Source organism: Fonsecaea monophora (genome assembly GCF_001642475.1).
Source record: "Fonsecaea monophora strain CBS 269.37 chromosome Unknown Scaff15, whole genome shotgun sequence".
NCBI classification, from domain to species: Eukaryota; Fungi; Ascomycota; class Eurotiomycetes; order Chaetothyriales; family Herpotrichiellaceae; genus Fonsecaea; species Fonsecaea monophora.
The window spans coordinates 117,246-139,120 of NW_019173946.1; the positions used below are offsets into that span (position 1 = coordinate 117,246).

Genomic DNA, 21,875 nt, shown 5'->3' on the forward strand with positions numbered 1-21,875 from the left:
GACATTTCCCCAAGCTCTCACAAGAAAGTCAACCCCAGGGCAGAGATCACGCTCAGACCAACGACCGTCCATCCCGTCCATATGACCTGCTGGTTCGTGATCGCCGCGCCCGTGTCCCACACCAAATGTCTGATGCCGTTCAAACCGTGGAACGTGAACGGGAACGCTACGAAGGCCTTCAACGCGACCTTGAGGACGATGGGCAGGGTAGCAAAACTGGCAGCCAGACTGGCCGACTCCAGGTGCCAGCCGAACAGCGGGGCGACGAGGTAGGCGGCGCCGAAGACGTAGATTCCTCCGGACAGCGTAGCACCCGTGATGCGGTTCAGGGCACTCAGGTACCAGGTGACTTGAGGGCGGTAGATTGCGAGGTGCGGAGAGACGGGGCGGTGGAGGCGCTGGTTGGCGAGGATTTCTTGACCGCTGGCTTGGGATACTGTTTGTGTTGTTGCTGGTCTGGGTGATAGTGAAGGAGAAGAAGGGAAAAGTCAGTAACCGTATTTCAGTATAGCATCGGGGATTCTGGAGGTGTTGAATGTAGAATCTGGATGAAGCCGGCAAATGTTTTGTCCAACCACCTCTTTCTTTCCCAGGCGTGGTGAATCCGTGACGATCTTAGTGAGAGGGTACTGACCTGTACTGGATATTCTGTAGGGTCGCTATGGCTGCCGGAGCAGATAATCTGGGCAGGGCAGTGGAGGGGTGGGTTGCGGCCACTGTCAATCCAGCGCAGAAGTCAGTTGCCTTCGAATATCACATCGCGTCGGGGTGTGAGGAAGGTTACTTACGTCGCCGAGTCGTCAACTGCAGAGCCCTGCGGGAGAACATGTTGACCGACATGGCTGCTGCTGCTGTAGTCGGTGGTGGGAGCGTCCTGTGTCTGTTTGTCTGTCGATTGAAGCTCCAAGTTTCACTGGCACGATGTCGATCCGCTTTCCGAGGCAATCGCTTGGCATATCACGTGTTGAGGGCTGGATTATGTTTGTCGTGGCTTTGATTGGTTGCGGCTGATCAGCGGCTTTGTGGACTTGCACACTGGCTTATGAAGGTACCTTGTACCCAACGTAAGGAGGTTTCGATTACTTGAAGATTTTCCATACGGTGCTTGACGGAAACAAGGAAATATCTGCATTGAGGCATGCGGAATGACTGCATGCGGTGCACTTGCTTGGGCGTCTATGAAAGAGAATGTGACAATCGGAATAGGAGATCACGGTATCCAAGGACAAACAAGGTGCTCCTCAGATTGTTTTATCGATCATGAATGCATTCAAGTGGCATTTATGTGACAGATGAACTGTTCGTCCATGGTATGGACATGCGGCCAAACTTGCGTTCCTCTATCTATATGAGAAAGACGACAGCTCTGGCATGGATCGAGGTAGACATGCCGTTGTCGTTGCTCACCTTCGACAAGGTAAAAAGTGCAATACTTCTGGGGGGCACTATGACAAACCATCCGTAGGTTTTTGTGATTGAAGAGACCACGTCGTCTTGTGAACGAGCACCCTTTCTGTGTGTCGACTTGTGATCCTAAGTAAGATGAAGAACCCCGTCAGAGGGTATTGCGCGAACGACAGGTAATGGTCATCGATCGTCTGGAGGAGCGGTGGGTTGGTTGGATTTGGCTGCCACGAAGCACAACCAGATGAGAAGACTCTCAACAGACTGTCTGTTCTTGTCAGGTATGCCGATCTGTGAAGGCTTCGCTGTGATTTCTGTGAGAGGAGGACGCTGAGGTTCGCGACGCGTTGGCGACCTTGACGGACAACGCAGTGCATCTGATCATGTCGCACCCGCGCTTTTCTCACTTTTCATCTCATTCGACTTTGTTTCTATCCAGTGTCGTGGCTGTCATCCTTGCATGAGTACTGTCCTTGTTGACCTGGCATCACATCCTGTTATGCATCATGTCCTTAACATCGTCTCCCCCACCTCCCCTAACACCGCCGGACGATGATGACACCGCGCTCTCAGCCCCTTCTGCCTCTTTCGTCAGCCTCAAGTACGCTCCAAGTCAAAAGTGCATCTGCGCCAACCGAGCCGAGTCGGAGCTGGCTACCTCGCTTTGTCCCCAACACGGATACCACGACTCCAAAAGCAAGATAGTCATACAGAAGAACTCATATGGCGTCGGCGACGCACAGAAGAGAGGAAGAGACACACAAGACCGTCGTGGCAATAGCGCACAAGGGAGAGTGAGGAAAAGAAAGAACACTCCAGAATTCCACCCTCAACGCTCTCGAACTCCTTTATACTCTCGACATCCGCTTGGTACAAAAAATGCTGGGATGAGCGCCGTGGGGGCTTTCACCGCAGAGCTTGGGCTCATGAACGACAATCTGCATCGAATATTAACCCACCCCAGCGCTTCTGACGAGCATATCCATTCGGTCCAATTCTCTGAGCGGCCACCACTGAAGCAAATCGACTTTCTCGAATGGCCACTCGAAGCACGGAAGCTCATTTACCGCTTCTTGCTCGTCCCGGCCAAAAGATCAGTCATTTTTCCAGACAAAGACAGCAATGACACATTCCGCCAGCTGAACCCAGATCTTAACGCGAAGATCCTCCAGACCAACAGTCAAGTTTACCGCGAAGCCCGAACTATTCTGTATGGCGAGAACACCTTCGTCGGGGCAGAGCCAAGTGATTTTTTCTTTCCCAACGGCATTCAAGGCCTTCGAGCAAGCACAGCGGCGAGGATCAAGCATCTCTCGTTCGTCCGGAAAGGCACCGGTCCGACGCTATGTGACATTGACAGCAATGTTCTGTCGACGTCCATCCTTTCGCTCATTCAACAATGCCCGGCATTCCTCTTGCTCAAAACTCTCACAATCCGATTCGAAGTCATCCGGCCTCTGACTGTAAATATGTTCAATTTACAAGTGCAGTATGCCAACAACGGAATCGGCAGCAACATCAAGTCAGCGTACAACAAGACTGAAGTGGCCACGAAAGCTGCCGCAATGGTGGCGTATAGGGCGTTGAGAAAGAAATCACCATTCCAAGGGTTGAAAGAGGTTGCAAATCGTTTCGAGAGTGTCTGGGATCCCAGCAAAGATGGAGCCATCAAACATGTGATCGAGATGTGTTTATTTAGAACCGAGGAACCGAGGGTGGAGTACCAGGAGCACAGCCAAATGCTGCGTGAAGCGATCTTGGACATGTTGTTTGAGGAGAAGGAGCGCGACGTGGACGGGGCTGATATCAGGTTCCAGAACTTTATGAAACTGTGCCCTGAGTGAAACTGGGTGGGAACATTCTGGTCGAAGTTCAGGACGGGAACAGGACCAAGACGTGCACAGCTGACTGGTTGTTGGAAAGGGCCAGGCAAACAACGTGTACTTGATGCACAGTGCTGAAGCGGTCTGTAAGTTGCCGGACGGAGATGGAGACGTGCAACAAACGAGCATGACACTAAGGGAAAGAGAATTGCTCTTTTGGGCTAGTATAAACCGAGTACCTTAGGTAGTATTAGGAGTCACTAGTCACAGTAGGACACGTGAGTTGACACTGAATAAACGGATGAATTGACAAATGTACACATATGGTCCACCCTAGCAACTACGGAGGCGCACTGGCCCAGTTTTAGCACTTTCTATGATAAATTTCACTTCCACCACCCTTTTCTCTTCTCTTTCTTTTTTCCTTCTCCATGGACTTCAGCTTGGCGGCTCACATTCGCGGCACTCACGTCCCGTTGCTTTCGAAGTGGTTTTCATCATAATGAATACGAAGTCCCAGAAGGATGAGGAACATTAACGTTTTCTCAAGACCTGCCGTTAATCGCCCGGTTGTTCTCTCAATGAATTTGCCCGGGTTTCATATTCAAGGTTACATTTCTTTCCTCTCTCTCTTCTCCCTAGAGACCTTGTCTCTATAGGCAGCTATAGATATGTCGACGTAACTTCCTATCTCTAATGCACTCAGAGTCTTACCTATCTGCCTGAGTGGTACGACAGGTTGTGTGCTTGGTTGGTTGTGCGCAAAATGAACTCTGAGATTATTTCCAGACATTCTATCCTTCTACGTGCCTTTTATATCTATTCTGTCTAAATTTCACTCCTCAACTCGTCTCTTCCTTGCCAAAACAAAACCCAACCCCTCACCACCGTGATCATGTCACTTTCTGGGCAGGCAGGGCAGGTGAGCTTTCACGTCAACGGCGACCACTCCGGTCGGCCATTGCGCTTTGAGAGCAGATGATCTGACGTTGGATTTTCCCGCCCCCGTGCGTCCACCTATTGACCAGTCGAGTTAGCCTGCCACTCTCCCAGCCGAAGCCTTGCCGAGCTTTCATCGCTGAATGCTTGTATGAGTCTAATTAGCGAGCATCGACGGTTCTCGACCTCTATCCCGACCTGCAACACGAGAATGCCAAGACACCAAGGGTTCCCTGCCTTGCGCCTCCTGCACTAATACCTGGGGGCCGGCGAAGAATATAGGGCGGAGGCGTGAGGCTACCTGATTGATGTCGGATCGAGACCGGTCTTCTTCGTATTCAAGACAAAGCTTATTGGCACAACAGTGGACAAACGTGCGTGAGGAAGGTTTTGGACCTTTCGTTTTCCAGCTGAAGCCCTGGGGACTGTGCAGGATTTGGTCAGAATAGGCGATGGCTACAGACCATCCATCCCACCGACAACCACCATGTCTACTTGTAGCTCTAGTGAGGGCGGCAACCGGCACAATTAGCTCTTCCCTGGTTCAGTCTCAGCCGCTGCGAGCAAAATACATCAACTGCGCAGCCTCTCTGAGCATGCGGGTTCTCCTTCTTCTGGATCATGTTACCTGCTACTAACAATCTTGAACTTTCTGCCGTTTGTGCCCAAGCCCAAAATCATGGCGGATCAGATTGTCGACACTATCGAGTCGCAGGATCCATCCGCTTCCTCCATCCTCGACAAACTACCCGGCAAACGCATCGACGCTTACATCCGCAAGGTAGCTAGTCGAGGCATCCCACAGCAAGGCGAGACGACGGGCGGATACGGCGAGGGCTATGCCCACTTGGCTCACATCCCGCTTTTCCCGCTGTACTCGGAAGAGCAGCACCGAATCATGGCCAAGAAATGGGGCGATACGGGCAAGTGGCACGACTGGGGCAAACAGGACCTGAACTTGCAGACAAAGGCAACCATAAAGGGCATGGAGCTCATGAGCGGCAGCCACGGCACCATCAGTACAGTGAAATGGATGACCAGGACCAAGGGCGGGCTGGACGCCCTGGCTGCGAACATGGCGGTGGAGCAGAACCAGCTCGTGGTCATCACCAGATGGATCCTCCCCGTCCAGCAAGGGGTGCCCTGGCTCGTTGACGTGCTGGAGCATCGCTACCTCGATCCGAACAGGTGGGTCCTGACCCTTTAGTTTTTAGCCTTTTGACCCCCTGGGTTGGAAAATCCCAGCATGCTGGCCCCCCCAGGACCCGTACTAAACCGCCGCATTTGCATACAGCACTCGGGGCAAGATGTCCAAGATCTCCGGCAACGCCGTCCTCTTAAAACACGGCCTCCCCGCCGACGGCAAAGTGACATTCAAGGTCTTTGACGATACCCAGATCAAGGGGATCAAGAGCCAGAAGACCTGGTCAAAGAGGCGCGGGATAGAAGCGTCGTGTGACGCGGTCGTACTGGTTGTCGAAGGTGGGGTCGACGTGCCCCTGCACATGGTCGCGCGCTTCCAGCGGACGTGCAGCATCTTCGAGGGTCGGGAGATGCAGAAGCGATTCGAGAATCAGTGGAGGGTGCCGATCCTGCGTTGACGATCGTTGCCGTTCTTTCTTCTACATGCACGATGCCTCTGCTCTTGGATGCCTGTCAGGAATTCATACTCGTGTTAATGTTGTTTACTTGCAAGCTTTCAGTTTCGTGCCCAGCCAAGTAGCTATGTCGATGTTCAGATACTCACAGCATACCATGATTCTGATCGGGAATGGGAGTAGCAATTCATGCTGACCGAATATGCCGCAGATATCTATTCAAAGAGGGTACATGTATTTTGTCTCATGTTATTCTAAGCTTTTTATTAAGCAGTCTCAGTCTTAGCCTCGCCTTGGGGCCGACCCTGGCGAACCTTGCAATAAACCAATTATCACAAGGACGGGGACTATGTGACCACTACGAAGCATGTCAGAGCCATAATATTCTCTCTCTCTCTCTCTCTCTGATTACTTCCCTTTTTGGTACCGTCCTCCTCGATTCGTTATTCTTTATTCGTTATTCTTTATGTACTCTCTCCCTCTCCCCGCTTCTCCTTTCCTCAGACACATCCACCTACCTACCTGGGGACAAGAAAAAGCGCATACATGAGCTCCACGCCTTTACGCGGCTCCAGCAGAAGCAGGCAGGTTCTGGTAGTAGCTCGCGTCCTGGTTGAGGAGGTAAAATCCCTCTGGCTCGGGCTTGTTGGAGCCACCGAACCTGTGATTACACAATTGTTTAGTTTCTCGGCTTCTCTTCATATACACGTAGCTGGATTTCCAAAGTAATTCCTAATCTGAAGTTTGCGATAAAAAGAGGAAAGGAAGAAAAAAGGGGGGAGGGGGAAGAGAGAGAGAGAGAAAGGGTAGGTGATGTAACCAATCCAAGCCAGGAGAAGTGACGAGTTGAGGAACGTACCATGTCGGCTGGGGCAGGCTCTCCAGCGGCGCCGGCTGCGGCGTATCCGAAAAGATGTGCTCAAAGGTCATGGCCCACTGGACACGGTTGTTCAACCCTTCAAGACCCCAGAGGTTCTGCAGGAAGTGCAGGAACGACGTGTGCGTGTACGCCGAGTTGGGCGCGTAGCTGGTCCCCGGGCCGACGAGGGTGTTTGGCTGGATCCACGGCGAGATGGCGATCGCGGGGACACGTACGCCCAGCCGCGTAAAGTCGTAGGTCACGTTGTGGCCGTCCGAGACGCCGGAGAAGGTGATCCCATCTTCGGGCGCTGGTATACCTGTTGGTGGTGGAACGTGGTCGGCAAACCCGCCGTGTTCGTCGAAGTTGATGATGACGAGGCTGTTCAGGAAAGAAACGGGTTGACAAAGGTTAGCTGTTTGTCCGAGAAATATCCAGGCTAAGTAGCACAAAGAGAAACAAAGGGAGGGGGAGTAGGCTGAGAAAAGTGAAATGCATACATGTTGTCCCAGTACTGCGACTTCCGGATGGAATCGTAAAAGTGTTTGATCATCAATTCGCCAGCGGCCATGTTACTCGTCGGGTGCATCGAATCGATGGTGCAGCACTCCGGATTGTAGTACGAAAACTGTGGCAAGGTGCCCTGGGCCAAGTCCGTGTAGAACTCATCCGAGTGGACTAGTTTATCCATTGCGTTATCCTGCACCCACTGGTAAATCCAGGAATCGATAATGTCCGTCTCGTAGTAGTTCTTCCACGAGATATTCTTTTCAGTGAGCGCCTCAAAGATCGACTTGGAGCAGTTTGTGCCGGTCGAATTGAGCTGCCATCCATATGCTTGGACGGTATTGTCGACCAGGCCACATGTCGAGCCGGAGGTGGCGAACTGCCGGTTGGGATTCGTAGGTCCGGGATGCTCAGCGTGATAGCTGTCCCAGAAAGCGAAGTTTTGGGCGAGCGTGGCGAGGACATTAGTCTTCTCCTTGTCGTAGGCTTTGATGACAAACGACGCGTCGCCAGGGGTGGCATTGTACTTCTCCGACTGTCGCTCGATAAAGCCGTTCATGTTGGGGACATCGCTGGCAGTGGGGTCCCAGGTGCGGTAAATCTCATAGCTGGTTCCTGCGAAGTTGTGATCGGGATCGACCAAGGGGACCTCGTCTTCGAATGGGCCAGCGCATATTGAAAGCGGCTCATTCCAGACAGTCCAGTTGGGGTTCGTGTAGTCGTTGCAGTAGGTCACGTTTCGCAAGTTGTTGATGTCCGGGTGAAAATCCCAGTAGCCAGCAATATTGTCAAAGGAATGGTTCTCCAGCATAAGATATACGACGTGCGTGATCTGAGAGTGTTTGTGTCAGCTTCCTCTGTCATAGGCTTAATAGGGATAGTGATACAAGACATACCTTATCGCTCAAAGGACTTCCGGTAGAGTTCGATGACGGAGGACCCCAGCTCTGGCGAGAGGCAAGGGGCATGGCATGTCCGAGGGCGACCAGGGCCCAAAAGGCGCTCGTTCTCAAAGTGTCCATCATGATTATCTTGTCCACTCTACTGGTTACTCTGCACAGTCTTCTGCTTCTTGCACTGTGCCATGACTGTGTCCTTATAGCATCGAATTCCTCTCTCGTTTATCCGCTGTCCGCTTCGGCGTGGCGGCGAGGCGAACCATCATTGGAGCTCTGAAGTTGTTCTTTCCCTCGCAGCTAGACGAGCAAGTATTATCAAGCACACCACGAAGGATCCCGACACAGCCGTCCAGAGAATCGACCAAAGGCGAATAGACATCGCACGTGGAAGGAAGGACTCCGTGAAGACGACGTTGCACGGGAGAAGTGAGGACTGCAATAATAGAGAAGTGAAGTCATGGTTCCGAATAGGTTACACGCGAGAGAGTTCTGTCAAGGGAAACGATGCATAAAAGATGAGGCTGGCATGCGGAGCTCCATACCCTGGCATGCCTGAAGGATAGCTAATGCATGACAGTTGCACCACTGGTTCATAGCGAGCAATGAGTAGAGCAACTAAGGATGTTGTATGCCCCATACAGTAGGTGGGCCGCGGTGGGTGCTCGGTGCAAAGGCAAAAAGGCTTGCAGAATGCTTAGCAGAGGCTTAAAGCCGCACTAGCATTTCTGGTACTTTTTCTCATTCGTCCATCGCATGAATCTTCCCCTCTTGTATACCTTGTACCTTGTACGCGTCCTTGTAGACGGAATCCCTCTCGACACTAGAGCTCATGCACGGTGCCTGGAAATCCTGCTGCACTGCAACCCCCACCAACTCCTCGAGCTTCGACCTCTCAGGTGTCACGGATTCCAAACCACGTTGCATCTTTGGCCACGTTGATAAGCAGTTTTCGCCCAGCTTCTTCCATCTGCATGATGCATGGTGCATGCCAGTTTCCACTCTGGAGCTTTCAAGAACATCCTCGGCCCCGGCGCCATCGACCCTGGTCAACTTTTTCTACGGCTTCTTCCTTTTTCGGAAGCTTGCTCACGAGCACACTTTCAACCACGTTCCTGGCTTGATAGGCAGTCACGGCTTCATCAATGCACAAAAAAAGGTTTGCTTCTTACTTCTAGCCAGATGACGCATGTCTTTGCGGTCCAGGCGACAATGAAGCGGATTAGGTCAAGGATTGAGGGTCAAGGATCTGGCAGTTCGCCGGACTTCCGCTCTCTCTGAACAAGAATATGAGAAAAAGATGAGAAGTACTTCAGGAAGAATAGGATGCACGACCGACCATCGAAGCATCCACTTCTGTCCCATATACCCAAGGAGGCCCGTCCCAACCACCCTTCCCGCGCTGCCATTCCATTCAACCTTCGTCTGCACGATCAAAACAGACCCCCAATCGTCTGGCAAAATGCTTGTGTCAATGTTCAGATATATCTTCCCACGCCGTTATGTGCCGGTCCTCGAGAAGCATGTAGGCGATTTCAGTGAGAAAGATTTCGATCTCGAGTCTACAGGCTCCGACACCTCTGAGGCGAGTACACTTACCGGCAGTGTGAAGCCGTCCTTCAAGGCAGATTCACGGGTCATCTCAGACGCCATCATCGGTCTCTCAGACGGCCTTACCGTGCCGTTTGCCCTGACTGCTGGACTGTCAGCCCTTGGGGATACCAAGGTGGTCATTTATGGCGGTCTGGCAGAGCTCATTGCGGGAGCGATATCGATGGGTCTGGGAGGATATTTGGGGGCCAAAAGCGAAGAGTGAGCCATATCTACCGTGCTTGACCCGTAACGCGAACAAGTCTAAATTTTTTGGAAATAGGGAATCATATCACGCGACACGAAAGCAGACAAAGGACCAAATAATGAGCGACCCAAATTCCCTCTCAGAGAGCATCTCGGCCATCTTCGAGCCTTACCACCTCCCAGAATCTCTGACATCCGAGATCACGACGCATCTCGAGAAATGCGAACCAGACAACCTGGTCAACTTCGTCATGTCCTTTGAGCACGCCCTTCCCGAGCCTGCCGGTTCTCGGGCCTTGACCTGCGCTCTGACAATTGCCCTCGGCTACTTTGTCGGAGGATTCATCCCGCTCCTACCGTATTTCTTCACCGCTCACATCTCCAAGGCTCTGCTCTGGTCCATTGGGACCATGGCCCTGGCTTTGTTTCTGTTCGGATATGTCAAGACGTGTGTGAATGTTGGGTGGCGACAGGGAAGACACATCTGGCAGGGCGTCTTGGGAGGAATCCAAATGGTTTTTGTCGGTGGTGCGGCCGCCGGGGCGGCCATGGGTCTTGTTCGAGCGTTTGATTATCATGCTGCGAGTGGCTGATGGGTCAGGAATAGGGACACTAAGAGGTATATTCTAGCCCAATTTTATTTATCCTGTTTGGGTGAGGCGGAATGGTATGTTACATGGAGGAAATTTGTCAAAAAGGCTGCACTGTCGGAATGAAGCCGTTCAATGAGGCGTCTCGCGATTATCCGCAATAAGAACAGAATCGTACCAACACCGCAGTCACTGATACAGATGTACCTCGTGACGCACGTGATGTGGCGCTAGATGCGAAACCTTCGCAAGACGGAGTTGGTCTCGTGAATGCTCCAGCGCCGTAGGAACGATCAGGCGTACTTGTGCTTTTGGGACGTTGCTCTTACCGGAACCTCTCGACATCACCTATTCCGAGGCCGATAAGCTAGAAGCGATACGGCCTCCTACACCACCTGAACAATAAGATGTCGTTTGGTCATTGGATCTTTGCAGCGGGAAGAGGGGAGAATAGGTATTGATTTGATTTTCCGACACTCTAATAAAGTAACTTACACTTGGCTCACTCCTGCAGCCGGGGATCCTCGAGCAGCTCGTTAGCGGTCTTGCTCCTCAGGCAGCCATTTCAGCATTGCTTGAAACGTTTCCGATGGATCTTATCAAAGATCTCGACATGGCCAAACAGTTGGGTATGCACCATTTCCGAGCTTGCCAACTACTTGGTATTTTGACTGATATACGTCGCCGATGTGAACAGGGTAATACTGTTGAGGCTCGTAAAATGGCATCGTCTCCTCTTCCAGGAGTCTTTCACCGGGGTAATATTGGAGCTCCACTGCTGGAGAGACTCCTTGGGAGAGATACCCTCCGTCTGAAAACATGTCTCCATAGCTGAAACAGAGATATGATGTCATTTTGTCAGAGAAAGCGGAGTGAAAGTTGAACGTTGTATAGAAGGGAGGGTCCAAGTGCCAAGGCTCTGCTACGTGGGAGACAGGTCTGCCGAGCCACCCCTTTTACCCAAGCACGTGACAGGTCATTTTTAGAACGGTTGACTCCAAGTTCAAGTCGATGATCGACATTTATGACCTCCAGAAGTGATTTCCCTACGTGCCCACGCGCGAAAAGATCTGTATTCAGCGGTCTACTGTGGTACGAGATGGATGTTTTCCACAAATCATTCGGACGAGGCACCACCGATTGCCCAGTGGTCGCCTTGCGGAGGTCTTGTTGCTCTACAAATTGTCTTCCCTCTCTCCGCCTGCTGTCTCGATCACGGATCCATTCTCTCCAACCTCTAGCTCCTCCCCCGCACATATTTCCCCTACTTACGGAGTAATACATTTCTCCCCCGCGTGTATCGGAATAGGAAGCAGAGAAAAGGAACCAACCACAGCCGCTCGGCAAACACATTTCCCCATCGAATCGCCGCGGTGATTTCAGAAATGGAAGTTTGTCTATATAAGGAGTCGGTCAGATGGCCCTGATGTTGTCACTTCCTTACCTCAACCCGAGTCATTTCCGGCTGATCGTTAACCATGGCCAAGGCATTTGCAGCACATCAAGCTGCGTTTGAGAAAGAAGGTGTCTACATCGGCGGCTGGTCGTTTCGGGATACGCTGACACCGAGAAAGAAGGACGGGAAGCACGACACCAGCGAGGATCGCATCCAGAATGCCACCGTCCTGACTCCTGACTGGACGGCGGAGGAAGAGCGGAGATTGGTCCGCAAACTCGATTTTCGAGTGCTCTTCCCGGCCTGTATCATCTACTTTCTTGCCTATATGGACAGAGCCAATCTCGGAAACGTCAAGATCTTGGGTCTGGGGACGGATTCCTCCATCGAAGGTCGGTTGGGGATGAAAGGCGCCGATTTCAGCTGGGCCGTGTCCATCACCTACTTCGCCGTCACCGCGGGCCTGCTCCCTTCGAATATCCTGATGAAGAAGTTCTCGGCAAAGTACTTCTTCCCCATTGTCATGATCCTCTGGGGCGTCATCGTCATGTCTATGGCCGCTTGCAAGAGCCTGGGCGGCCTTCTGGCAGCACGCTTCTTCCTTGGTATTCCAGAGTCTGGTGTCGTCCCGGCCTGTGTCATGTACTTTTCAATGTGGTACAAGCCGTCCGAGAGAGCGTTTCGTATTGGGGTCTTTCACAGTGCCAACGCTCTCGCCTCTGCAGTGTCAGCCTTCATCGCCGCAGGGATCGGGCACCTGAACGGTCGTAATGGACTGGACTCTTGGCAATGGGTCTTCATCATCGAAGGGATCTTGCCCATCGCCATGGCACCTATCATCTTCCTCCTCCTCTTGACATTCCCCGAGACGTCCACGGCGCTGTCAGAGCGAGAGCGGTACATCGCCATCAACCGATTCGGCAGAGGCGCGGCGAGAAAGACCGATGTCAGCTGGAGCTGGCCTGCGTTCCGTCGCATCTTCAAGCGACCGTCGACCTACGTCTTCTTCGTCTCGTACGTGGCGCTGTGCATGGTCGCCGTCGCCCAAGCTACCTTCCTGCCCACCATCCTCAAGGTCTTCCTTGGCTACTCGACGACAAAGTCCAACCTCTACACCGCCGCCTGCAACCTCAGCATCATCCCCTTGTACTGGGTGTGGGGTGTCCATTCCGACTGGACTCGAGAGCGCATGTGGCATTACCTTCTTCCCGTGGTTGCGTCGGTCCCTTGCTATGCCGTCTGGACCTATACCTCAATGCACCCAGAAGCCCGAGGCACGGTGATCGAGACGACCGCGTTATACGGCATGGCGTATCTCGGCCAGATGGTTCTGATCTCCCAGCCGATCGTGCTCAGCTATCGCTCCTCAACGCTGTACGGTGCTGCCGAACAAGCCGTCGGCGTGGCCGCTGCTGTTGCTTCGTTGACCATCGCCAGCATTATCGCCCCGCAGGTACATATATTTCCGTCCACCCTTTATCTCTTCGTCGCTTATGCAAGAGCTCTCCTGCTGACCATATCAACAGATGTACCCCAACCAAGACGCCCCACGGTATCTGGCAGGCTTTGCAGGCACGCTGGCTTTGTTGGTCGTGTGCATCCTCTCCTACCTGACCTTGCCTCTGTGGCTCATGCGGGAAGCACATGTACGGAAGAAGAAGACCGGCCACGCCATGCCACTACAGGTACGAAGTCCCTTCATTTTATCTTTTGCCACCTCTTCTTTTCTTTATTTCCCTTTGTTGCTTGCACTTCCCTCCTCTCCCCGTCATCCTTTCCATATCCTTTCTTAATCTTGTCCGTCCATCTCGATCCATTGCAGTCCTCGTCCCTGTGTACTAACACACCTGTTCCCCACCTCAGGCCATCGAAGACGCCGAACGGAGCATGGTCACCGACGCCGCGCACGATCTCATCCACCGCCTCAACGAACAAGAAGAGATGGGCATGCTCGCGGCCAAGGGCGTCGAGGCCGGCGCCGCCGAGGCCCAGCATGTCGAGGAGCAGCATCAGCAGCCACCTAAGACTATCTGAGCCACGCACCCCTCGCCGATGAAGACTAAGTTGGGGTGGGACGGGACAGAACACCAGGGACGCGAGACACATCATGGGCTTCGGCATAAGAAACGGAAACGGAAATGGAAACACGGACACAGACACACATACATATACATAAACGCGCGCGCATGCAGACGCAGACGCGTATATATTTATACAGGACGCAGGTTATGCTACAGATTCAATAAATCGATAGGTAGGTAGGTAGCCTATGGAACGAAGTATATTCGATCCAATCCAATTTGATCGATCAGATTCGTAGTCAGATGCATCATGCATGTACTTGCATGTGTGTGGTGAAGGCAATAATAAATACCTTTCCTTCATTTCATTTCAGGGAGGGTTCATCCGAATTTTCTCAGAAGCCCTGTTCGTCTGTCTGTCTATCTGTCTGTTTGTTTGTTTCTGTGTCTGTGTCTGTGTGTCTGCTGTAAAGATCTCGATTTCAGGGGGAGGTATCAAACGCTTGGAATCTCTCCCAGCATCAGCCACTCCGTCACTATCAGCTGTGTGTATGTGTGTGTCTGTATGTGTGTGTCTTGTCACACTTGTTCAAAACACAACGCAGTATATATACCTCGTATCGGACGGTCCGGTCCAAACAAAGCAGACCAAGCCTCACCCAAGCCGAGAGCTAAGACAGACCAAGCAAAGCCAAGGCAAATAATAAAGGGGGCTGGCGGAACGAAACCCGAACGAGTTTCTCACAGCCTCGCCATCCCCGTCGTGTCTCTCCTCGAGGACGACGTATTATTCCACACCTGCACCTCGGGAATCTCTGCATAATTGGCCGGGAAGAGCGCGGGGCCCGACACCTTCTTGGATACCTTGCCCGTGGCGTTCTTGGGCAGTTCGCCCTCGATGACGCGCAGGATCGTCGGGAGCTTGTACCGCGCCAGTTTGTCGCCGAGGTCTTTGCGCAGTTGCGCGAGTGTGAGGGCCGTGCAGCTGCCGGTGGGACGGTACGAGTATGTCGTCTGGTCGTCGCGCAATGTCACCGCGGCGGCGACGCGCTGGCCCCATTCGGCGTCGTCGACCCCCACGACCATGACCTCGTTGATGTACGGCAGGCCCAGGCACTCGCGCTCAATGTCCAGCGCCGAGATCTTGTAGCCGCCGCACTTGAGGATGTCGACCGACGCACGCCCCAGGATGAAGTAGTACTCTCCCTCGCGCCGCCCGATGTCGCCCGTCTTGTAGAAACCATCCGAGTCGTGCGCGTCCCGCGTGGCTTGCTCGTCGGAGAGGTATCTGCACAAGTTTGCGTGGGAGGGTTAGTGCCAGTGATGGGGTTTTCTTTCTAGGAATAGGCAAAAAGGAAAAGAGAACAGAGGGTGTGACTCAATTCAGATGTAAAGAGACAGCCTCCAAAATCATTTGGGGAAATGGGTATTTGGCTCGTCTTTGCAAAGGGCAAAAAGGAAACACGACCTGTACATACCCCGTAAACATGCTCGGGCTCTTGATCAGGATTTCGCCTTCGTCACCACCGTCTGCGAACCGCACTTCCACCCCAGGGGAACACGTGCCCACAGAGCCCGAAGGCGTGTTCCCAGGTTCCAGGGCCATTTTGAAAACAGCCCCAGACTCGGTACTTCCGTAGCGCGTCAGGATGCGTTTGCCGCCCCTGAGGTTCTCCCAAAATTCCTCCACCGGTCGGGGCAGGGCGGACGTGCCGCACAGCATGCCACGTATTTGCATTGCCGCTGCAGCTGCCGTAGCGGAGTCGATGGATGTACTAGATGGAGGGGGCGAGGAGGAAGAGGCTGATCTTGACAACCCCACCTGGCCTTGCTGGAACTGGCGCATCATCCGGACGTACATGGTGGGCACGCCCGTGAAGAAGCTAATGCCACCCTTCCTCCACCGCTCCCACGTCCACTCGGCGCTGAATGGCCCGCTGCGGAATTCGATGCAGGCGCCACGAATCAGGAACGGGTAGAAGGACAAATACGCTCCCGTGGCATGGTGTACGGGCATGAGATGCAGGATACGGTCGTCCTCTGTCACCTTGTAGTGGTCGGCTACGGAGCGCGCGACTTCGTGGGTCATCGCTCGTCGGTGTACCGCCCCCTTGGGTTTCCCCGTTGTCCCGGACGTAAAGATCACGAACGCTGGGGCGTTGTCGTCTAGATATCTGTCGGAGGAGATTGAGATATCGGATGGCCGATGGCTCCAATGCCGGAGGGAGGGGGCGATCAAGATCTTGGAAAAATCGGCATTCTTGCGCTGCCTCCTGACGGTCTTTTCCAAGGCGGTTCCCTGGCTGTCCAGGTTTGAGGCGGTCAGGACTGCCACGCACTGGGCCTTTTCTATAAAGTAAGATGCCTCTTCTAGAGGTGCTTGTGGACCTATTGTGCAGAAAGTCTTAGTCTTTCCAGACGACATACGTTCTGAAAAGACCGCTAGCGACGTTGATAGACTTACTGATGGGCACTACGACGGCTCCTAATGCGAGAACGCCGAGAACTCCCACGGTGTACTCATAGCCCCCAGCAGCCAGCACGGCGATGAAAATGGGTCCGCTGCCTCGTACCAGGTCATCTCTCGCTGTCTTGCCCAGGCGTTCTAGCAGGTCGTTTCGCATCTCCAGAACGTCGGTTAGCAGCTGGATGCGAGACTTTTCGACGTCGAGGTTGACATCGGCAATGATGGTCTTCGCAGGCGCATCGTGGGCCAACCGCAGCAATCTGCCGAAAAAAGGACAGTTGGGAAAGACATTCCGGCCCTGGTGCGGAGGCACAAAGTCGGCACGGTCTGGAATATGCATTTCGTCCTGTATCTCGTTCCGGAAATGAGGTTCACGAACAAATCTCAGGTCGAGGCCAGATTGCTCTTCTTATACACTGCACAGCACTGTTATCATTCTGACCAAAGCCAGGGGGCGAAGATGAAAAGATAGGACTATCATAACTCAAGTCTCTCTGTCCTTCAAGTCGAGTAGGTACGAATATGTTGTCCAGGCTGATCCACATATCGCCGAGGGGGTTTGGGACAAGCGGGAATGCCGAATAGGAAGAAACACTTCGGCCGTTGTCCGGGAGCGTTTTGCTAAGGCTCAAAGATCAACTATTTGGAGATACGGTCCAGGAGCCGGTCATATGATCGGGTATGGGTCGGATTAATTCGTCAAAAGGTACTTGGTAGACACTGTGTACCAACGAATATCTGTAAAGAACCTTGGGAAAGTTACTCGAGCCAATGTCTCGGCGGTGCAGTATACAAACGATACTCGTATCCTAAATTGACGACATGCTATTCATACGTGCTGGTACTGGCAAGACATGCTTGATTCTCCTGGATGGTAAACTCGATTTGCTCAGAATTTCGGTCGACATCTCAACAAAGAGTGTCATTTACAAGGCAATCAATTAGGTGGATGGATTGTCGGGCAAATGACTCCTCTTCTGGTACGCCAGTGCCAGTGACCTCGAGCCGGTAATAGGGCCACTTGGGAAACGCCGGCGACAATTTCCCAGATTTTGAGTACCCGGGGGTTTCGTGGAGAAATCGAGAAATCTCCACAGACGGAGATTGTCTACTCCATTGATTCTGTTTAGGGTCCTCTGTGTGGTCTCCCTAGGAGAACACTCATTGTGTGAATAGAGCAGGAGGTCGATAAAATACCCGACAAAGGAGCAGGGTATTGTACTTACCATACAATTACCCGCATTTGCCGCGCCGTCGGCTGTTGTCGATCTACTCCTCTGTCCTTCAAGGTTTTCTCTGGGTCCAAGTGCTGCCAGTGGCAGAAACGGGATTTCGTTTGTGGAACCTGGTCCTTTCTCCAAATCTTCCCCTCCGTAGACTCTGCACCAGATGTTTTGAGGCGGTAAACAATGCCTCGGGGCCTGAAACCAATATGTCTCGACTTAACCTTAGTGGGGAAGCCATTGGAAGGTAGGACATAACAATAAACTCATATTGCGTCGCTACGCAAAGCACCCAGCAAGGTGATATCTACCTCAAGTCCTGCAAAAGGCGTTCATGAAGCGACATGAAAAGGTGGTCGTCGTCGTCAAAGTCAAGTCCTGACCCCAGGCTGTCGTCACCACCGATCCAGTCGCTGTTATCGTTCGTGAACCATGAGTCTGCCGCTGTGTAATCTTGGATCTCTCCAACTGGCGCACCCAAGGCGATCGACAAAGGCTTTAGCGAGGAGGCAGCAGTTGTCAGTTCCCGCATGGTACTGTCAGAGGCCGCCATTGAGTCCGGTCGCATGCTTACGGCATTGAGGTTCGCGAGAGTAGAAGGGTTTTGGACGCGGGCATTGGGTTTCTCCTGAAGGTCGACCCGTGCGGCGTCCATTGCCGTCTCAATTATATGCCTCTTTGGGCATAATTCTTCCGGGATCATCTCAAAGAATGACAGCTGCTCGGGAGAGAGATCCAGGTCAGTCAGAGGGCGATCTGTCTCCGGTCCGCGCTTCACGGTGTTGACGAGCTTCGTCAGAATCCGCAGAGCTCTCCGTGCAGAATGCCAGGTCTGTGCCATCTCATGCAGGGACTTTTGAATCACCGACAATTCAACTTTGGAGACGTTCCAAAGTGGACTGAAGTTGAAGCAACATAACTGCGGCAGAGCAGCCACTCTGAGGTAAAATATGGTCATTGGGGCCAGACACCTGAGCTGGTCGCGAGCCAGGAAATCTTCGAAGATCCGCGCGACACACGAGGAGGCGAGGATTGGCGCTACTGATGTACAGTTACCAGACCGCCCGGGTCCGTAAAGAATGGATACAGCGGTGAAGTATATCAGGTATAGCTGGCGGGCCTCAAAATCATAATCAAGAGCATTGTTGAGCTTCAAGCAGTCGGGTAGTTGATAGATCCAGCGCTGAAGACTGCGGCCAACCTCAACTGGTGCCCAATGGGAATAACCTCCGCTCAGAGCTTTACCACATTGCCCCAGGATCGAGCAAATCTCGACATATGCGACAAAGAGTCGAGCATTCTTGTTGTCTTGAGGGAAGTCGGCGACAGTGGGTAGACTGATATTGCAATCAACCAAATTTATGGCTCGGGGGCGGCCTTGAGCTATAGACAGTTGACAATCTCGCGACTAATTCCAGTCAATGGGTGCGGCGATGGAGGAGAAGGAAGGGAGAAACTCACAAATAGTGTCCAAAAGAGTCTTCGTCGCAGTTTGCACTTGACGGATCTCGGATCTGGTTCACGATGTAACCCTATCTGATATCCCAGCCCGACTGCGGTCCTAAGCCAGAAGCCACTCGAATGGATTGAAACGTGTTCAGGTCCGCTTGGGTTGTACCATTGCATCAAACACAGTGCACTAATCGTGTTCAGGGGATCCGTCTCAACATCCGCGAAGAACAACGCTTTGGCTTTGCTGTAAAAACTCGCACAGTCTGAATTGGGTGATCGCGCTGTAGGTTGGACTCGGCTACCAGCGACGAGAACAGCTTGGGTCAGGAGTAGTGACCCCCCAGGCGTTGACGAGGTAGGTCCCGAGCCAGTATTCTGGAGCTTCAGGTCCTCTATCTTCACCACCGGCATCCAAGGACTGCAGATTTTGAGAAAGTTGTCGATGAGGCCATCCCGCACCGGCCTCGGTGGGAAATCAAATGCTTTGAGCGATTGTAGATACGACATTTCGGCATCACCCCTGGAACACTTGGGCACCTCGCCGTCAGAGTCTCCTTCTGTGGCGAACTCCCCTGGCAGATACTCGGGTCTGCCAACGTAGGCGAGGTTTTCACCGGCAGGAGAGCTGGAGTTGTCATACTTCGCTGTTTTTGTGATGCAGTGTTCAGTGCTGGCTTCTTCTGGTGGTGGTGGTGGTTGTGGCAATGTGCAATCTTCGACTGGCTTTATGAGCGACGAATGATGCTGTTCCTTCTGCACCCCTGGAGGAACGCGCAATTCACGCAGACGCACCAGATCATGTCGCTTTCTCCTGTGAGGTCTGAGGGAGCATTAATGATCAGCGAAGGACTTGAAGGGCAGGCAAAACTGTCGTCTGGCTGGCTCTTACATGCATTGAATGCTCTGGAATCGACAATTGGAACAGGGTTCTTGACCACGGACGAGATCGCAACGGATCTACGTCCCAGCTCGTCAGTAAACTTGTGACTAAGTATCCAACTAGATCCAGAGTACTTGCCTTCCGTTTATGGCAGCCACTACATGCTTGTCTGCTCCTTCGTCCAGATCCTGGCGTGGCTCCTGTTGGGGGAGGACTCGATGGCATGTTGAGTCAGGCGGTGACATTCTCGAAGCTCAAAGCTTGGATCTATTCCAAATGGACCTTTTAGTTTGGAATGGCTCACGGCACAAAGTCCTCGGCCTTACCCCGCCACTGCCCGCCTCGTGGTTCTGGTCTGTGCGGAGTGTTGCCCTTGTCTTCTCCTGTTGTGGGCCACCAATGGGGCCGGACCCGGCTAACTTGTCTCCGAGGTGGATGCATCTCGCAGGATGAGGCTCTCTTGTGCAACTAAAGGATAGGATAGCTCTGGTGTTTGGAACAGCCTCTCAAGATCATCTGAGGACGTCCAGTACAGTCTGTGGTACGTAGTTGGCGCATGAGAGAAGGGAATGGATAAATGCCAAGCCATCGAGCTTGTAATGACAAGGGCGCAGATCAAAAGACTGCGCACTCGAATTTCTAATTGTCAGTGTCTCGCTGATTGAATTCCTTCCTCCCAGGCTCAAAACACAAAGACTGCCACACTGCGAATCCTACGAAGAAAACACCCAAAACAATTCACAAATCTTTCAGCATGATCCAATCAATCTGAATGCACTTGCCCATCTTGAACTCATGGTCGCCGACTTTGACGAACCCTAGTCCCTCGTACACCTTCTGCGCTCGAAAGTTGCCTTCCCAGACACCCAACCACATTGCCCTGTATCCTAGTCGCCGAGCCACACCCTCGATTTGGTTGGCCAAGAGCTTCCCAACTCCATGGCCGTGGCATGCCGTCGAGACGTACAAGCGCTGCAGTTCGACGACAGACTCGACGTCGGAAATGCAGGGTTCGGAAGTGCCCTCTGTGAGTTGGGCGAAACCGATGATTTCCTGTCCACTGGCATCGTCATTGTCGGCTGTTTGGTCTTCTAAACAGGTGACGAGAATATGCTTTGTCGCACACCGGATGTCTTCTTCAATAGCCTCGACGCTATACGCCTCGGTCAGGTAGGCCTTCAGATCGTTTGTAGGAATACTGAAGCCAAAGGTCGTAGCAAAAACGGTGGCACCCAATCGTGCAATTGCTGGGGCGTCAGCGATTGTGGCCGGCCGTATAGAGAATGCTAGCTTTTTCCTTGGTGGCAGCGGGTCAATGTCTATCGGCTTGGTTCGTAGTTGAACAGCTGCGGGTGATGAGATGTGTGCATTGTAGGAGTATTCTAGATATTCTGAAGTTGCAGGGGTAGCTAACGATGGCGATGTTGGTAGCGGAGGCGGGTGTTGTTGGTGAACAAGCATGTTTGTTTGTGCTCTGACAACTCTGCGATATGCTGTGTCTGGTGGATGATAGGCACAAACCCCCCTGGAAATAACGTCGAGATCAGATGAATTTATGCATGAACCAAAAGGGCCATTCTAGTATGTATATATCATCCAGTCCTGAATATGAGAGCAAGCTCTTGAAAGATACAAACGGGCAAGTCAGATAAGCCATTCCCTTAGCGGGCAAAAAGAGAGCCGACCTGGTGCCCTACGCCCTACGCTTTACAGTCCCTTAGGCCCACTCAAGAGTCAAAATCGCCCACCATGGAGGCGGGGAAAAATGAAGTCTCGTTTCTGATCCGCCCTGAGACTGATACTTTTGTTCTGTTGGGCTCTTGTCGGTTAGCTCGCCCAGCACGCCCTTTGACCACCAACGGAAAGTCTTGAAATGACGTGGCGAAGTCTACGCCCTTTTCCAAAATAATGATCCAAAGAAATAATTAAGTCAAATGACCGGACTTGGCCGGTGGAGACTTTGTTCTTATGAAACCGTTACTTCAAGAAATCAAAAGGGGCGACAAGAGGTCGACGGAGGTGT

The 21,875-nt window shown here is 52.6% G+C and overlaps 9 protein-coding genes across 9 annotated transcripts; 4 read left to right on the plus strand and 5 right to left on the minus strand.

The window, feature by feature from the left end:
• Positions 1–17: 17 nt before the first annotated feature.
• AYO21_03141 (succinate dehydrogenase, cytochrome b556 subunit) lies at positions 18–840 on the minus strand (the record flags this gene model as incomplete). Its single annotated transcript, XM_022653115.1, has 3 exons — positions 18–456; positions 635–716; positions 789–840. 3 exons carry the CDS (start codon positions 838–840, stop codon positions 18–20), a joined length of 573 nt encoding a protein of 190 aa, XP_022514508.1.
• A 1,070-nt stretch (positions 841–1,910) lies between these two features.
• AYO21_03142 (hypothetical protein) lies at positions 1,911–3,248 on the plus strand (the record flags this gene model as incomplete). Its single annotated transcript, XM_022653116.1, has 1 exon — positions 1,911–3,248. One exon carries the CDS (start codon positions 1,911–1,913, stop codon positions 3,246–3,248), a length of 1,338 nt encoding a protein of 445 aa, XP_022514509.1.
• Positions 3,249–4,845: 1,597 nt separating this feature from the next.
• On the plus strand, positions 4,846–5,767 carry AYO21_03143 (hypothetical protein; the record flags this gene model as incomplete). Its single annotated transcript, XM_022653117.1, has 2 exons — positions 4,846–5,354; positions 5,461–5,767. 2 exons carry the CDS (start codon positions 4,846–4,848, stop codon positions 5,765–5,767), a joined length of 816 nt encoding a protein of 271 aa, XP_022514510.1.
• Positions 5,768–6,325: 558 nt separating this feature from the next.
• Positions 6,326–8,152, minus strand: AYO21_03144 (hypothetical protein; the record flags this gene model as incomplete). The annotated part of the gene is made up of 4 exons (XM_022653118.1): positions 6,326–6,425; positions 6,624–7,004; positions 7,124–7,962; positions 8,027–8,152. The coding sequence occupies 4 exons, from the start codon at positions 8,150–8,152 to the stop codon at positions 6,326–6,328; spliced, it is 1,446 nt and encodes a 481-aa protein (XP_022514511.1).
• A 1,336-nt stretch (positions 8,153–9,488) lies between these two features.
• On the plus strand, positions 9,489–10,416 carry AYO21_03145 (hypothetical protein; the record flags this gene model as incomplete). The annotated part of the gene is made up of 2 exons (XM_022653119.1): positions 9,489–9,838; positions 9,900–10,416. 2 exons carry the CDS (start codon positions 9,489–9,491, stop codon positions 10,414–10,416), a joined length of 867 nt encoding a protein of 288 aa, XP_022514512.1.
• Positions 10,417–11,891: 1,475 nt separating this feature from the next.
• Positions 11,892–13,843, plus strand: AYO21_03146 (hypothetical protein; the record flags this gene model as incomplete). The annotated part of the gene is made up of 3 exons (XM_022653120.1): positions 11,892–13,262; positions 13,336–13,494; positions 13,673–13,843. The coding sequence occupies 3 exons, from the start codon at positions 11,892–11,894 to the stop codon at positions 13,841–13,843; spliced, it is 1,701 nt and encodes a 566-aa protein (XP_022514513.1).
• A 728-nt stretch (positions 13,844–14,571) lies between these two features.
• Positions 14,572–16,637, minus strand: AYO21_03147 (hypothetical protein; the record flags this gene model as incomplete). The annotated part of the gene is made up of 3 exons (XM_022653121.1): positions 14,572–15,118; positions 15,309–16,218; positions 16,295–16,637. 3 exons carry the CDS (start codon positions 16,635–16,637, stop codon positions 14,572–14,574), a joined length of 1,800 nt encoding a protein of 599 aa, XP_022514514.1.
• Positions 16,638–17,827: 1,190 nt separating this feature from the next.
• Positions 17,828–20,097, minus strand: AYO21_03148 (hypothetical protein; the record flags this gene model as incomplete). The annotated part of the gene is made up of 4 exons (XM_022653122.1): positions 17,828–18,928; positions 18,982–19,733; positions 19,862–19,952; positions 20,014–20,097. 4 exons carry the CDS (start codon positions 20,095–20,097, stop codon positions 17,828–17,830), a joined length of 2,028 nt encoding a protein of 675 aa, XP_022514515.1.
• A 493-nt stretch (positions 20,098–20,590) lies between these two features.
• Positions 20,591–21,313, minus strand: AYO21_03149 (hypothetical protein; the record flags this gene model as incomplete). The annotated part of the gene is made up of 1 exon (XM_022653123.1): positions 20,591–21,313. The coding sequence occupies one exon, from the start codon at positions 21,311–21,313 to the stop codon at positions 20,591–20,593; it is 723 nt and encodes a 240-aa protein (XP_022514516.1).
• Positions 21,314–21,875: the final 562 nt, after the last annotated feature.